Raw genomic sequence first — 18273 nt, forward strand, 5'->3', positions numbered from 1 at the left:
CGGGAAGATACCACATGCCACAGAGTGGCTGGGCCCGTGAGCCATGGCCACTGAGCCTGTGCGTCTGGAGCCTGTGCTCCGCAACGGGAGAGGCCACAGCAGTGAGAGGCTCACGTACCACAAAAAAAAACCCCAAAAAACCCCAATGTGTACAGGTGCTAGCTGAGCAGCATTCAGGACAAACTTGAAGCATTCCCCAAGTTGCACACAGATACATCAACGTACAGCAGAAGCATCACTGGCACAAGGGGCTTACAAGCAACCTCTGACCAAACATTTGATTAAACAATAAACTGACTCAAGAGCAACTCTCAGGAAGTAAAATCACATTCATCCTGGCAGTCAAAAAGACTGAATGCCCAAGGCTGTACCCTCTCAGGAACAATCAGAGGGGAAAGTCCAAGCTACTAGTCCCTGGTTCAACATGTGGCAAATAAATATGAACTCCCTGAACTATGATAGCAGCACCCAAGCCACTCAAACATCCAATGGTAAAGGATAAAAATATAACTGGCTAATGGGACTTTAAGCATAGCCTCTGACCAATAAGTGACATTTAAAAGAGGAAAGATCTCTAATCAATAAGCTTAACTTCTAGCTTAAAAAACTAGGGGGGAAAAAAGGCAAAATAAACCCACAGGAAGAAAATAACGAAGACTAGAACATAAATAAATAAACTGGAGAATACAAAAGCAATTTTAAAAGCTTAATGAAATCAGAAGTTGGTTCACTGAAAAAAAAAAATCAACAAAATTGACAGGCCTTGAGCTAGACTGACCAAGAAACATAAGACTCAAATTATTGAAACCAGGAATGAAAGACGAGACATCACAACTGACTTTAAAGAAACAAAAAGAATTTTAAGACAAAAGTATAAACTTTATACCAATAAATAAGATAATTTAGATGAAATGAACAAATCACCAAAATGGACAAAAGAAGAAATAAAAAAATCTAAGTACACCTATTACAAGTAAAGTAACTGAATTAGTAATTTAAAATTTACCACAAAAAGTGACCTGTTGTAAATGGCTTCACTGGAGAAACCTACCAAACCTTCAAAGAAGAATCAATACCAATTCTTCACAAAAATTTTCAAAAAAATAGAAGACAAAAACACTTCCTAACTCATTCTATGAGACCAGTATTACCCTGATACCAAACCAAACAAAGCCATCACAAGAAGGGGAAAGAAAGAAAGATGACTAATTTATATTCCTTATGAATACAGATGCAAAAATCCTCTAAAAAATACTATCCAGCAACATATAAAAATTATACACCATGACCAAATGTTATTAATTCCAGATATGCAAGGTAGGTTTAGCATTCAAAAAATTAATGTAAAATATTAATAGAATAAAGGACAAAAACTCCAACAGATGGGGGAAAACCATTTGAAGAAATACAACATTTCATGATAAAAATGCTCAACAAACTAGCAATGGCAAGGAACCTCCTCAACCTGATAAATGACATCTACAAAAAACACAGCTAAAAATAACACTTAAAAATGAAGGACTAAATACTTTTTCTCTAAAATTTGAAACAAGACAAGGATGTCTGCCTTCATCTCTTCTCAACATCATGCTGGAGGTTCTAGCCAGGGCAGTGCAAGAAAAAGAAATAAAAGGCATTCAAGACATTATATTTTAATAAGGGTCAATTCATCAAGATATAACTATTATATAATATATTCACTAAACAACAGAGTTCCAAATACATGATACAAATATTGATAGAAGTGAAGGAAGAAATAAACAATTCTACAACAATAGCTGGGAGACTTTAATACACCACTTCCAATAATGGACATCCAGACAGAAAAGCAATAAAAAAAACAGAGGACTTGAACAGCACTGTAAACCAACTGGACCTAACAGATATATATTGAATACTCTACCCCAAAATAGAAGAATACAAATTCTTCTCAAGTGTACATGGGATGTTATCCAGAATATGTCATATGTTAGGTCACAAGACAAATCTCAATAAGTTTAAAAAGACTGAAATCATACTAAGTTATCTTCTCCAACCACAATGAAATAAAACTAGAAATCAATAACAGAGGAAACCAAAAGATTCACAAATGTGTGGAAATTAAACAACACATTGTTAACAACCAACAGGTCAAAGGAAATTAAACAACACACTCTAAAACAAGAAAAATTAGAAAATACTTAAGAGATAAATGAAAACAAAAACACAATATACCAAAACTTATGGGAGGCAGTGAAGGCAGTACTCAGGGAAATCTACAGCTGTAAATGCCTACATTAAGAAGAAGATCTTACGTCAATAACCTAACTTTACATCCTGAAGAACTAGAAAAAGAAGAGGAAACTAAACCTAAACTACTAGAAGAAAGAAAACAATAAAGATTAGACCAGAAATAAGAGACCAGAAAAAAAACAATAGATTCAAGAAAACCAAAAGTTGGTTCTTTGAAAAGATCAACAAAGTTGAAACCTTTAGCTAGACTGACAGAGAGAAGACACAAATAACTAAATCAGAAATGAAAGTGAGGACATTACTACTGACCTTATAGAAATAAGGACTAAACAGAATATGATAAACTGTGTGCCAACGAATTAGATAATGTAGATGAAACTGATAAATTCCTAGAAACACACCAATCACTAAAACGACTCAAGATGAAATACAAAATCTCAACAAACCTGTATGACAAATAGAGATTGAATCAGTAAGCAAAAACTTCCCCACAAGTCCAAAGCCAGCTGGTTTCAATGGCAAATTCTAACAAACATTTAAAGAAGAATTAACAACAATCCTCTCAAAAGCTCTTCCAAAAAAACAGAAGACAAAAAACAAAAGAGTAAGTAAAATGTTTAGGTTATAGCCATATAGTAAGCACCATAAGTTTGGGCTATTATTACTATTTACTATTAGTATTACTATTTACTATTACTACTATTACTATCATACAGCAAAAGGCTATTTATTCTCTTCTAAAAAAGTTCTACAAAGTAGACACTGTACAATCTCCCCTTGTTAATCATTACTAAGACATTTTTTTTCTTTTAAAGAGACAGCCTTTATTTTAAGGATTTTTACATTGAAGACTTCAAAAAGTGGTAGGTTTTTAGAACTTATTGACCTGTATTTAAAAGGAACTGTTGACAGAGATTCGCCAGAAATAATCTGAACAAGTGGGAAAATACAGTTAATACTACTGAAACCTACTAAAATAACTCCAGGACATACGGTTTGTCCGACATAACGATACCTCTAAATGCTGTCACCGATATGAAACTGAATGCTTCTTTTCTAAACACACAGTGGTATAATTAACAATATTCAATCACTTCTGTTCTTTCTTGAATATATAAAAATTAAAATACCAATTGAAAAATGAATATATTTTTCTCTTTCAATGTTTCTTACAGATACAATTTCAATATTTTCATTCAATAGTGGTGTGGTTTAAGAGACTTTTCATTCACAAGTCAAACAACAATCCACCCAAAAGGAACTGATAGTCTATAGGCTCATAGTGCAAATAAAGAGTTCAGGAATGCAGCAAGTGACCTTTCTAAAGTACAAAACGGATAAAATTCTTAGAAGGTACATGCAATAAGATCTACTAAGCACATGGCCATAGAACTAGAACATCTGATAATTTTCCTGGTGATTTCAATGGGACTCCAGCTGTTTCCAAACTCAACTTGAACTCTCATCTTAGGCTTCGTATTTTGCTTTTCCCGTTTCGCTAATGACACAAACATGATTCAAATCCCTGAAGTATTCATTATAGTCAAGGGCATATCCTACAACAAACTTGTCTGGAATTTCAAATCCAACAAAGTCTGGTCTATATCCAACACACTGAGGAGTCCTTTTCACCAGCAAGCCTGTAACCTTGACCATCTTCGGATTATGCTGCTTGACCAAGGAAAGCAAGGTTTGCATTGTTTTGCCAGTGTCAATTATATTTTCAACAATCAAGACATTCTTTCCAGTTAAAGTTGAGTTACTTTTATGTCACCTGTTGACTGGTCATTACGGTAGCTCTTCAGTCTGATAAAATCTACAGTCACAGGTATAGATCTATCACTACTTCTGTTCAGTGCTTTGATGTAATCCAGCAGGTCAGCAAAGAATTTATAGCCCCCACTGAGCACACAGAGGGCCACGATGTGATGGCCTCCCATCTCCTTCATCACATCTCAAGCCAGTCATTCGGTCCTGTCCATAATTAGTCCATGAGGAATAAACACCTTTTCCAAATCCTCAGCATAATGATTAGGTATACAGAATAAATCTAGGTCATAACCTGGTGCATCATCACTAATCACGACGCTGGGGCTCCGGGTAGCCATAACGGAGCCGGGCGGCGCGCGGGCTGAGGGCAGTCTGGGGAGGAGGAAGCCGATGGCCGGGCCCAGCAGGAGGCAGAGGCGCGGCGGGAAGCGGCGCCGCGCGGGAAAGCAGAGTGGTCCGCGGGAGCACTCTTCCCCGCCACAGCGCTCTTCCCCACCGCCAACGCTGCAGCTCTACTAAGACATTTTTAAGTGTTACATTTCTAACACACTGCTTCTAGAGAAATCTACATTCTATGCTAAATGGTATAGCAATATTACACAGACTCTGGAGACAGACTCTGGAGTTGACTCCTAACTTTGACACTCTGTAGTTGTAGGACTCTTAGGTAACTTAACTGTGACTGCCTCCGTTTCTTCTTCTATAAAATGGGGATAATAACAGTATACCCTTTCTTCACTGGGTTGCAGTGAGGTTTAAGTGTCTGGATGCATAGCAAGTGCAACATATATTTGCTATTATTAAACAATAATTTGTAAAATAGTAAGTTAATGTGTTAATTATATGCCACGTGCTATGATAAGCACTTAGTAAACATTATTACATTTTTTCCTTACAAAATCCCTACTGTACAGATGACAAGGGTTGAAAAGGGTTTACAAAGGTAAATATCTTGCCCTGTCATACTGCTATCAAGTGGCACAAATAGGATGCAAACCCAAATATTTCTGGACACAAAGCCAGAGCTCTTTACTTTTCAGAATGGATTCACCCCAACCTTTCCTCTCCAGGGCTAGTGACAAACAGGCATAATCAAGCACAGCATTCTTCTCCCTGATCCCAGAAGCACTGGTACAGTCTTCACTTTCTGAACACAGCCCTCCACACAGTTACTCTCAATAGAAAAGTTGGTATGAGGAATAAGATCAATTTGCAAACCTTGCTATTTAAACTGTCTCTCATACAAATAGAGGGAGAGTTTTATTTAAGGAAGATAGCCTTTATCACTCAAGTAATCAATCTATGATGAACCACAGGTAAAACATTTTTATATGTAAGGCTACTTAGAGAAATATTTCTTACAGAAAACTTAATTGATTTAAATAAAATTGAAGGCTCCTGTAAAAACAAAATATGATTTCCATACTCCTACAGAGACCCAAGGTTCTACAAAGGTGAGCCGCAACTCAAGGGAAGGTAAAGTCAGCTGGTCCCATATCCCAGTTTCAACCAGAACAACTTTGCTTTTTATCTATTCTACCTGTAGAACAGGGATTCTTCATAAATTTCATTTAGGGGGAGAAAGGTTCCTATTGCTAAATATTAATACTAAAAAACACTATTTTCTAAGATACTTGGAATTCACAAAACTATTATAAGCCCAGACTGTTCAAAACCTTTAAAAAATTCCATTTCTCTCTGATCAAGGAGAAAGAGTACTAATTACTCTGAACTAAATCAGAGTTAATAAAATCTATTGGTTAACCTGGAGTATACTAATTGACTACATGATGCTCCAGTTATTACAGCAAATACTAATAATTCCAACCAGAAGACTAATGACTAGGACTAATTTGGTCACATTTCTAGTCCCTGTCCTGACTAATTCCTCCTTCTTCTAGCTACATTGGCTACTCTCTTCCACAATTATAGGCTGAAAGCTGATTATGTATAATTCCTAAAGAAAAAGTCTTTAAAATGGTAGGGTGGAGCACAATAAAGAGAAGGTCACCAAAATAGGTATAACCGTTCAGTCAAACTGTGGCCAGTGGACATATTTGTCAAATATTAACAGCCATCCTACTTGAACCCAGAGCTGGAAAATGCTTATGGACAAAAATTATGATGAGACTTTTGGATAGCTTAGCTACAATTCTAAAATTAAAAATAACAATAGGGGAACAGTTAAGAGTATTATGTAGTACAAAAACCCAGAGGAATATTACATAACCAATAACTAAAAATATTATAAGGCAAAAAGGGAAAGCTTTTATGAGATTTTGAATACTTAACAAGGTTAAAAATAGTTATTCATACAACTATGTAGAACATGAACATACAGAATAAGATATGTAGTACTGAAGTCAAAAGCCAGGATAGTGAGTGAAAATTTTTCCTTTTTTAAAAAATTCCCAAAAAGGAGTAGTAGAGGCTCAGAGAGAAGACATACCAAGAGAGTGAATGAGGAAGGCTCAGGACAGATGGAAATCCACACAAAAATGTAGAAAGGATCAAATATTCAAAGAGAATAGGATGGGCAGAAACCCAATGAATGAGGGGTACAGAAACCCAGAGAAAGAGGTTGAAAAGAAGTAGCCCACAGAGAGAGAAACAGATAGACAGACACCAGAGTTAAAGAGGAAAGAAATATGAGGGGGTGCCACAGACCAAGAGAATGGGATAGAAACCCAGAGACAGAAAGAGACAAAGAGCCCAGAGTGAAAGGGCCAGAAACCCAGAATGTGGACAGAGACTGAAGGAAAAGGAGGTAAAAAGCTTAGAAGAACAGAGTGATTGAAAATCATAGAGAAGAAAGAGAATCAGAGATGATGAAGATGATGAGAGGATTAAAAAATATTCCCATTTATATTTAAACATATCCACAGAACCTTACAAGAATTTCATGCCTATAATGATGAAACACTGAAATCTTCTCTTTCTCATCCTCACAATGCCGTCAACTCATTCTAATGGCCTCCTCACACCTCCTTTAGGCTCATGTTCTTACCAGAGATCTCCTGCTCAGAGCTTCCCCTAAGCAATCTGAAACCCCAAAAGAAACTCTTCACAGAGCTTCAAACCCCAGTCTCTTCAAAGAGGGTTCTTTTCACGGCCTTGCCCTAGACAAAACCTGGATCCAACCCAAAGGCACTGGTTTCCTTGCACCTCTCTCAAATGAAGCCTGCTCTCAATCCTCAACATATTCTAGGACAAGAGAGCAATACCGATAAACTGCTAGCTCTTTGCTCAAACAACGTCACCTCTCCCTCCTTCCTGACTCCTAAGAGCTCTACAACATGACTACACACCCTATCTACCCAACCTTGTCAATGTCATCTCTCCACTTAAGAGTCCCACCACCACCACCTAGAAGTCTTACATGTATATGTCTACTGGGCATCTCTCTATTTGCATATCCCAGAGGCATTTCAAACTACTAGTTTATTATTTCCTCCCCCTAAACTCTTCTAATATATATACATAGGCAATATATAATGCTCTTCACAAGACATTTAGATCCCTTTCTAAACAGCAGCTCTGAGTTCACTCTCAGTAACCTACTCTTGGAGAGTTAGAACTAACAAACCTGAGCTCGCAAACCTAGAGCAGAATCCATTTTCTCATATGAGAAATATTAGTTTACTACCTGGTCTCTTGAGTGATGTTAGTCCTGCCAGAACAATTCAGAAGCAAGGAAGTGAAGATCATGAGTAGGGGAAGAAGAAATTATCATTTTGGTGGCTGGAAGATTATGGAAGTTCCTTAACCTATATACTTCTGCATATCTTTAGAAAGCCTTCCCTTTTTTGACAACGGAGGATCATTATTTTCAGCAACACATCACAACTTTTCTTCCTTTCTGTTCTCTTAATGGAGCTAGGCAAAATTAAAAGGGGTCTTTTTTTCACTTTGGAAAACTTACAACACTCAAGAGAAAGTTCTGAGATAAATGAAATACTAGAAAGTATATGTATTTCTTTTTTATAATAGAGAGAAGTGCATTGTCCTTCAGGTTATCTTCCCTTAATGACTTCTCAATTGCTCTTTATCTGTAAGACCATCTAAGATAAATAAGCAGCTCTGAAGAGCAGCAGGGAGGAAATCATCCTCTGCGGTACACAGATAACAGTCAGTCCATTGTCACTTCTTCTGCAGGATTAAGTAAGGGTAAGGGCAGATTGTGATGGGGGCTTCCACCAAACCAAAACCAGACAGGTAAGCCTTTAGGTGCTACCACAAAAGGTAGTCCTGAAAAGGTTTGTTCAAAAGGTTTGTGCTTCCCTTTCTGCTCTTTATCTTCGTAAGAATTAAATGAGTTAGTATTTGTAAAGCACTAAAACAGTGCCTGGCATACAGGAAAAGCTACATACATATACACACACACACATATATCTATATATATGTATTTTTTTCTTTTCCACTATGGTTTATTACAGGATATTGGATATAGTTCCCTGAGCTATACAATATGACCTTGTTGTTTATCCAGGGAAAGCTATATAAATTAAGTAATCAAGAGAAGATGTTTAAGGGGCTTTGTAGGGAGGCCTTTGCAAATGAATCCACATGCAGTTCAGTGGTTCATGGAACAAATAGTTCTGACCTTTACGTTCCTCCCTGGGGTATTATAATGTCTAGCATTTAATAACAAAACCCATAGGGATGCGAAATTCCATTATAAGAGTGCTGTGCACACAACAGATGCTCCATAATTTTATTTGGGAAGGGACAGGAAAAAGTAAAAACATGTCAAAACAGGTAAGATCAAAGACATAACAGGCAGTTTGCTACGTTAAAAAAAAAAAAAAAAAAAGGAGCATGAACCAAATAATGGGCTTTAGGAACAAAAGAGCTCAAATATTTGAGGGTTTATGGTCCTTAATACAAGCAGAGGCCATCATTTAAACTTAAAAAAAAAAATTAAAAAAAAAACACCTAAGAAATGAGAGTCACTAAAGGGCCAATCTGCTAATTATGGTTGTTAGAACATTAGCTATCATATACACACACGCGCGTGCACGCGCGCAACAACTATATATCTGTAGGCATGTATATCATAATTCTGGCTTAATACATAGGTATTTTCCCATATTACAGGCTCTGTCATGAAAAAAGAATTTCTAAGAAAATAATCTCAATAAAAGTTAATGGGGAAAAAAAAAAAAAGTTAATGGAAAATGATTAAATGGTACACTGGGAAATATGTGAGTAAAAAGAACTGGGCTAGAAATCAAGAGGTATTATGGATCTAAGGGCTTTGGGACAGTATAAGCATGGTATGTGAGGTCCAAAAATATCAAATGAACTTATCCAAAATAATGTTTATTTAGTCAAAAAGATGAAGTGCTTATTACTTGCCCTCCCCCTTACCCCAAACCAGTGAAGGAAGACTGAATCTGGGAAGAAGGAACAGTGAACAGACAGAAAGAAAAAGACCATGGTAAAACAGAAGAAACTGGTTTTCTATGCTTCCAACTCCCGTGAGTACAGTGACATTAGCCATTGCATCTTCTAAAGAGAAAGACCAAGGGGGTCGGGGTAGGGGGCAAGGGGGATCCAAAGCATGAAATCTTCTTTAATTATCCTTTGCTTTCACAGAATTAAATGTGATCATAAATAGTGATCACTTATTAAGAAGTTCTGTAATATTATATCTTTTCCAAATTTTTCCCTAGCCAAGGATAGGTTAAACATGCTTCCCAATGTTTAAGTCTCATTCTGGTCCTACCAAAGTCCTCCTGCTTCCCTTTCCCCTCCAACACTTCCACTTAACAATATGACATCATTTTCCTCCCTCCAATAAACAGGTGAACTATCATGGGGCTCCAGAAGCACATAAGGAACACAAAAGGTTTTAAAATATATACATATTTGCTTTAGAACTGAAGACAAGTGTTTTAAAAAGAAGAAAATTCTTAAAAATTAATCCCCTCTATCATTTCATTAACATTTTCCTGATATAACTAATGATATTCAATAATCATATCTTGAGGTCAGAATCACTAGGGCCTGTGTTTTGGAATACTTCCATTCAATGAGCAAAGCTGTTTCAAGGGGAAGGGGGGATATGGACTATTTCTAGAAGAATAACAAGTCTATCACAATATTCAGTATCAACGTTCTACAAGACTTACCTTTTCACCACTTGAGTAGAAGAAATAACGCAATCGGACTATGTTACAGTGATCTAGCTTTCTCATGATTTGGAGCTCTCGGTTCTGAAAAGGAAACACATGAAAATATTTTTTAAAGGATAACTGCTATTCATATTGACTAAGATGCTTCTGAAATAACATTAAGCACTAAAAAGAGCAGGCTATAGATATGTTACTAAAAAGTGTCATCTATAGACCAGTCTGTGAACTATTTATTACTGTTCTGCAATAAGATAAATATAGAAATTGAGAATAAGTGTTCAGACTCTTTTATTGCAATGTGAAAGAATAATTTGATATCTATGAATCTTATAATTAAAAGTGGGGCCTATAGTTTGTATTTTCTTAAAATTCACTTTTCTCATAATTCATTTTTATTGTATTTTATAAAAAATATCAGTCTTCAATGAATTGGAAATTTTTAAAACCAGTAAGTACCTCACTACAAATAGCTTGAGAAGCACTGGTCTACAGTATGTAAGAGTTATCTGAAAGAAGCTATTATTACTATAATTTTTGCAACTATAATAAAAATCAAACTTCTCACCAAACAAATAAATTTGGGTGCCAAGAAAACTCTCACAAGCCCTATTATTTTCCAAGATACAGTGAAAACTCTGAGCGTTAGCCCCATTAGAAGGGCTCAGTTGCCAGAGTTAAAATATGACATGCTGGAAATTGTACAGTCCTGGTAAATTTATAGATTCTACAAATAATATTCCCTTTGGGGAGTTTCAAAATTATGCTTCAAGAAAATAAAACATTAAATAATATGACAACTTCCTAACACCATGAATTTTGCAGTAATAAATTTGAAGAGTACATGTATATTTATAACAATTCCAACCATTATACTTAGCTGTCAGAAATCCAGTTAATAAAGTCCAAATTATATAACACAGAGAAAGAATACCAAAATGTCTGTTAAGCGGACAGAAAACATACAATTTCAATTAAAATGGTGATTTAGAAGAGCTAGAAACATAAAGTACATACCTGGGAATTTGGAAGGTAAATAATGTTATGGTTAGAAAACAAGGCCAAAATATAGAGGGGTGGGGGGTGTACTGCGGACAAAGAGCCTAATAAGCAGAACCGTCCTAGAGCAGAGTGGGCTCCAGTTCTTGGAAGATGGTAGCAGAAATAAGCAAATGTTCCTCCTCCTCTAGAAACTTCCAATAGACTCTATGATGGTTCTAGCATGTCCTCTAAAAGGAAATAGGAAACTCAAGATGACTCTCCTTCTGTCCCTTTAAACTGACTATGAGAGCTGGGCTTATGTACACAGTGATATTTAAAATCCTTTTATAAAATATCCATCTTTCACTCCATTACTTGTTATAAAATGTTTATAGCTGAAGCAATAAACAGAAACTTAAGAGAGTACAGTATACTTGCTTTAACAAAAATAATAACTTGTATCAGACTCTGAGTTTTGACTGTTACAGAGAAGGACACAGAAAATTTTACAAATTTCAAAACTTTCCATTTCTTCCAAATTGAAGCTATTTCTGAAGTATGGCTATACTTTGCCAATTCACATCTAAGTAGCTAGTTTTGTGGGAGAACTGCTAGTAAGCTAAGACTCACTCTTCTCAGATATTAAGATTGTTTTTAACATAGACACCCATACACCCATGTTAAAATAAGCTATCTATTTTTCCGGACTCATTAACCAAGGTAACAGAGAACTATTAAATTCCCAGATAACAGAAGTTGTGTTAAGGTTATGCATATGATCTTTTATCAAAAAGAATGCATAAGTGAAGCAAGTACAAGGACCAAATATTCATCTAGGGACTTCCCTGGTGGCACAGTGATTAAGAATTCGCCTGCCAATGCAGGGGACACGGGTTTGAGCCCTGGTCCAGGAAGATCCCACATGCTGCAGAGCAACTAAGCCCGTCCACCACAACTACTGAGCCTGCGCTCTGGAGCCCGTGAGCCACAACTACTAACCCTACGTGCCGCAACTACTGAAGCCCACACGCCTAGAGCCCGTGCCCCACAACAAGAGAAGCCACTGCAATGAGAAGCCCACCCAACACAGTGAAGAGTAGCTCCCACTCACCACAACTAGCGAAAGCCAGTGCACAGCAATGAAACACCAAACACAGCCAAAAAAAAATTTCCCTAAAAGATCCAAAATATAAATTTCATAGAGCAATATTTTAAATTATTAATCAAGCCAATATTAGACAAAGTTCATGTCTGAGATGAATTTAATACACAACTATCCCAAGCCTAATCATTTTTACTGAGTCATTCTTTATTAGTACACTAATGACATACTAATTCTACAGAAAAAAATTATTCTACAAATACAGTGCGCCTATTCTGTGACAGGCATCATTTACAGTATTAAGGATATGGCAGTGAACAAGACTAACAAAGTTCTTATCCTCATGAAACTTTCAGTCTATGGAGGACAGGGAGGAATAAACAATATATTTTCATGTAAAGTAAGAGGATAGATCATGATAGAGAGAAAGGGTTATTATTTTAGATACGGAAGTCAGAGTAGACCTCACAAAGAAGGTAAGATCTGAACACAAATCCGAATGATATAAAAATGAGAACCATGTGAGGATATGGGAGAAGAGCACTACAGTTACAGGGAACTCCAAATATAAATGCCTAGAGGTGGGCTTGGTATATTCAAAAATAGCTAGAAGAATAATGTGATTGCAACATGTTGAGTAAAGGAAGAGGCGGGAGACAAGTACAGAGAGAGGCAGGTGGTATGTCATATAAACTCTTATTAATAATGGTGAGAAACTGAATTTCACACTAAATGTAAAGGAAAGCCAATGAGGCCAAGAAAATGACATAATCAGACTTACATTTTTAAATGATCATTCCAAAAACTAAAAATAAATTTGGGGGAGAAAGTGGATCAAGAGTTCTGTTTGAAATCCTTATTAGACATCCAAGTGAAAACACTGAGGCTCAAGGTAGAAGGTGGGGCTGGAAATATATGTCTGGAAGTCATCGCATAAAGGGGACTCAAAGCAAGGGGACCTAATAATATCACCTAGGGAAGAAGTTTAGAAAAATACATATATATATTCATATATCTATATATCTATATCTGTCTATTTATCTATCTACCTACCTACGTACCTATCCATCCATCCGTTCATCTGTCTGTCCGTCCACAGGTATAAAAAGGAGTAAATCAAGTGAAGTAATCAGTGAAGCAGGATGAAAAGCAAGAGAGAAGATTACCTTAGAAGCCAAGTAAAATAAGTTTTCAGGAAAAGGCCCTGACCATTTATATCAAAAGCTGCTGAAAGGCTGATTAAGATGAAAATAGAAGACAACTGGATATGGCAAATGCAGGATGTTAGTGACTCTTACAAGAGTGATTTCAGTGGTGACAAAAGTCTGACTACAGTGAATTAAATTGGGGTTGGGAGACAAGGGAAAGAACTAAGAAGTCAGAAAGTTCAAAGAGAAATGAGATTTTCAGCTCTAGCGGAATGAAGAAATCAGCAAATTCACTCCCCCAAAACACCTGTAAAAAGAACTGCATTGTAGAAAACAATCATTTCAGGGCTCAGGAAATCAACCAAAAGCAACAACAAATCAAAAAGCATTTATTCAAGAAACACTGCTAGATACTGGAGTTATGACAGTGGGGGCTGGTGACCTTCTTGCTAGGGAATACTACCTTCCCCCACAATCACCTCCCAGCTCAGCCCACAGCTCTGCTACCCTGAGGATTCAACACCAGGTGGAGAAAATGACAGACTGGCAGAACACTAAGAAATATAACAGGGAGATCCTGAAAATGGAGAGGCTAAATAAGCTCTGCACATACCCTTGGGCTGATTTAGAGGCTGTGCACATATGCATGGGAGATCCAAGAAGGCCTCTGGAGAAAGTAAAAGCTGAGGCTGACTTAAAAACTGCCTGAATTTTTAATGTACAGAACCCGTGTACAGAAGCATCCAAAAAATGATGGAAGCTTTATAAACTCAAAATGTTTGAACATAATCTCTCACCAATAACTGGCTGACCACTAAGCCATGCAGACAAAGAGTAACTCCTAAGAAATGAGGAGAAAAAATTAAAATTAGAATAAAAATTTAACACAGAATTCAGGGGCTTCAAACTGGGGAGGAGAAAGATTCTATAGATTAGCTGCAGGTAAGTTACAAAAAAAAGAAAGAAAACCCCCAAAACAAGTTTCAGGGCGAATAAAAAAAAATTAACAGAATCCAGAGTTGCTACAATATATTATCCAACATTTCCAACTGTCCAAGAAAATTGTGAGACCTGCAAACAACAGGAAAAGTTGACCTACACTCAGGTAAAAAAGAAAAGGAGCCAACAGAAACTGACTCTGGGTAGACACAGCTGTTGGATTTAGCAGACAAGAATACAAAGCAGGTATTATGTTCAAAGAATGTTAAGCTTCTTGACACTGGCCTTGGCAATGATTTTTTAGATTTGACACCAAAAGCAAAGGCAACAAAAACAAAAATAAACAAGTGGGACTACCTCAAATTAAAAACCTCTGCACGGCAAACTATCAACAAAATGAAAAGACAACCTATGGAATGGGATAAAATATTTGCAAATCATGTATTAGATAAGGGGTTAATATCCAAAATATATAGAACTCATACAACTCAACAGCAAAATAAAGAACAAAACAAAACAAACCTCAAATAATCTGATTTAAAAATCGGCAAAGGACCTGAACAGGCATTTTTCCAAAGAAGACATACAGATGGCCAACAAGTACATGAAAAGATGCTCAACATCACTAATCATCAGGCAATGCAAATCAAAACCACACCTGTTAGAATGGATATTATCAAAAAGGCAAGAAATAACCAGTGTTTGTGAGGATGTAGAGAAAGGGAACCTTGGAAATGTACACTGGTGCAGCCACTATGGAAAATAATAGTACACTGGTGGAAATGTACACTGATGCAGCCACTATGGAAAATAGTATGGAGGTTCCTCAAAATATTAAAAATAGAACTATTTGAGGAGCTTTTTATGGAAATGTTACCATTTTGACCTCTATTATTTCAGTATATCATTGTAATGAATAAAGAGTTAAAAGCAGGAAAAAAAAAAAAAAAGAACTATCAAAGGATCCAGCAATTCCACTTCTGGGTATATATCCAAAGAAAATGAAATGACTATCTCAAAGAGATACCTGTACTGCCATGTTCACTGCAGTATTATTTACAACAGCCCAAGACATAGAAGCAATCTAAGTGTCCATCAACAGCTGAATGGATAAAGAAAATGTGTGTGTGTGTGTGTGTGTGTGTGTGTGTGTGTGTGTGAGAGAGAGAGAGAGAGAGAGAGAGAGAGAGAGAGAGAAGAGAGAGAGAGAGAGAGAGCGAGCATTATGCTAAGTGAAGTAAGTCAGACAGAGAAAGACAAACACTGTACGATAACACATGTGGAATCTAAAAAAGCCCAACTCATACAAACAGACTAGAAAGGTGGCTGCCAGAGGCTGGAGGTTGGGGGAAAGGAGGAGCTGGTCAAAGAATATAAACTTCAAATTATAACATAAACAAGTTTTGAGAATTTCATATACAGTATGACTATAATTAATAATACTTATTGTATATCTGAAAGTTGCTGAGAGAGTAGACCTTAAATGTTCTCACTACAAAAAAGAAATAGTAATTACAAGCCGTGATATGTTAGCAGATGCTATGATGGTAATCATTTTGCTATATATAACTGCATGAAATCAAAATGTTGTACCTTAAACTTACACAATATTATACATCAATTGTATCTCAATAAAGCTGAAAAAAATTTTAATATATACTAAATAAATTAATATGTTCAAAGAATTAAAGGAACTTATATTTTAAAAATTAAAGAAAAATATGATGACAACTATACAAGTAGAAAACTTCAATAAAGAAATATTAACATTTAAAACCTGGAAATACTAGAGATGAAAAGTGTAACAAATAAAAGATTCACTATGGGTTCAAGATAAGATTTGAGGTGACATTAAAAAAAAAATCTGTGAACTTGAAAACAGAGAATTAGAAATTATTCCATTGAAAAACCAAAGAGAAAAATAAGACAGCAGAAAAATGAACAGGGCCTCAGAGACCTGCTGTAGGATAATGTCACACCTACCAAACAACTAGAAATATGTATAAAGGCAATCAGAAAAAAGACCTACCAAAATATGGATAAAGGCAACATCAGAAAAGAGGAAAAAGAAAAAGGAGAAAAAATATATTTGAAGAAGTAATTGCTGAAAACTTCCCAAATTTGATGAAAAACACTAATCTACTGAACCATAAAGCTTAATGAACCCCCAACAGAATAAACACAAAAAGATTCACATGGAGGCACAGCACTTTTGAACTGAAGCCACAAAAGAAGAATAATGAAAGCAGTAAAAGAAAAATGATTCAGCATATACACGGGGAAAACAATATAATTAACAGCTGACTAATCATCGAACTAATGGAGGCTAGAAAGCAATTAAAAAAAAAATCCAAATGCTGAAAGAAAAATAATAAACCCTGTCAACCAAGAATGCTATATACAAAAAAATTATTCTTCAAACAGGAAAGGAAAAATAAAAACATCCTCAGATTTTTTTTTTAAATGGTGAATATTCTATGGCAGAAGGCCTGTCTTTTAAAAATACTAAAGCAAGTCTCTCAGGCTGAAACGACACCAGAAGGTAATTCAGATACACAAGGAGAAATAAGACCACTACAAATGGTAAATATAAATGGGAAAATAGAAAAAACTACACATTTTTTCTTTTCTTAATTTCATCAGACATAAACTCTACAAAGCAATTATGATAACAGTGTGTTAGTAGGCTTATAACAGAAATAGATATAATACATACGACAATAATAGCAGGAAGGAGAGAGCAGAAAAGGTATTTTGGAAAAAAGGTGCTATATTTTACTGGAATTAAGTCAGTAACTAAACTGAAGCAGACTGTGATAAACTGAAATGCACACTGTAATTCCTAAAGCAGCCACTAAGAACATAATTTTTTTAATATTGAAAATCAACACCGGGGGCTTCCCTGGTGGCGCAGTGGTTGAGAGTCTGCCTGCCGATGCTGGGGACACGGGTTCGTGCCCCGGTCCGGGAAGATCCCACATGCCGCGGAGCGGCTGGGCCCGTGAGCCATGGCCGCTGAGCCTGCGCGTCCGGAGCCTGTGCTCAACGGGAGAGGCCACAACAGTGAGAGGCCTGCGTACCGCAAAAAAAAAAAAAAAAAAAATCAACACTGAACCTAAAATGGTACACTAAAAAAGTTGTTCAACACAAAGGGAGGCAATAAATGAGAACGGAGGAACAAAAACAACACGAGAGATACAGAAAACAAAGAGCAACATGCAGGGGTAAATCTAGTCATATGAAAAACTATGTAAAATGTGATTAAGCATACAGTCAAAGGCAAAGATTGTCAGACTGGAGAAGAAAGCAAGCTCCAACTATATTCTTTCTACAATAGGCACTCTTTAGATTCAGATTCAAAGACATAATAACTTGAGCATAAAATGATGGAAAAACATGCCATGAAAACAGCAACAAAAGAGATCTGGAGTGGAAATGTTATTAGCAAAGTAAATTTTAAGGGAGATAAGAAATATTCCCATTTCCTACCAGATAAAGTCTAAATCACTTCATAATCTCGTCCCTCTTTATCAACTCAATCTTACCCTCTGCTCAAGGCCAATGAGATCATAACTAGATCCCACTTCTCACTCTTCTTGAGTATATTACTTCACTCCCAGTTCTAAGCCACTGATCACACTTAGCATCACTGGAATGTCTCTACCCTCCCTCCCTCCTACATATATTCTACCCATCCTTTAAGTTCCTATTTAACTCCCACCTCTTCAAGGCCATCTCCAGCTGCCCCCACTCACACTAATCTTTTCCAATATCTAAATTCCTGTAGCACCTAAGAATTATTTTGGAATTTATTATATACTCTATTAGCTTTGTTTTATTTTACAACTATAGTTCAGTGCTGTTATATAAAACACTGCTTTTCAAAAAGCAGCTTATAAAAATCATATATATCACTGGAGACACACACACACACACACACACACACACACACACACACACACACACA

General features: G+C 36.3%; 1 protein-coding gene and 1 pseudogene across 9 annotated transcripts in view; both read right to left on the bottom strand.

Annotated features, from left to right (window-relative positions):
• The window catches only part of GSK3B (glycogen synthase kinase 3 beta), a 202189-nt gene that overhangs the window by 94752 nt on the left and 89164 nt on the right, over positions 1–18273 (bottom strand). For all 9 annotated transcript variants that reach the window (XM_027105772.1, XM_027105799.1, XM_027105768.1 and 6 more), the window contains exon 3: positions 10137–10220. In XM_027105772.1, the coding sequence (XP_026961573.1) occupies positions 10137–10220 (84 nt within the window). The remainder of the gene's footprint in view (positions 1–10136; positions 10221–18273) is intronic.
• Positions 2726–5350, bottom strand: LOC113620102 (hypoxanthine-guanine phosphoribosyltransferase pseudogene; annotated as a pseudogene).

This window comes from Aethalodelphis obliquidens, unplaced genomic scaffold (assembly GCF_003676395.1).
Source record: "Aethalodelphis obliquidens isolate GAN/ISIS:26980383/991018 unplaced genomic scaffold, ASM367639v1 scaffold1, whole genome shotgun sequence".
Lineage (NCBI taxonomy): Eukaryota > Metazoa > Chordata > Mammalia > Artiodactyla > Delphinidae > Aethalodelphis > Aethalodelphis obliquidens.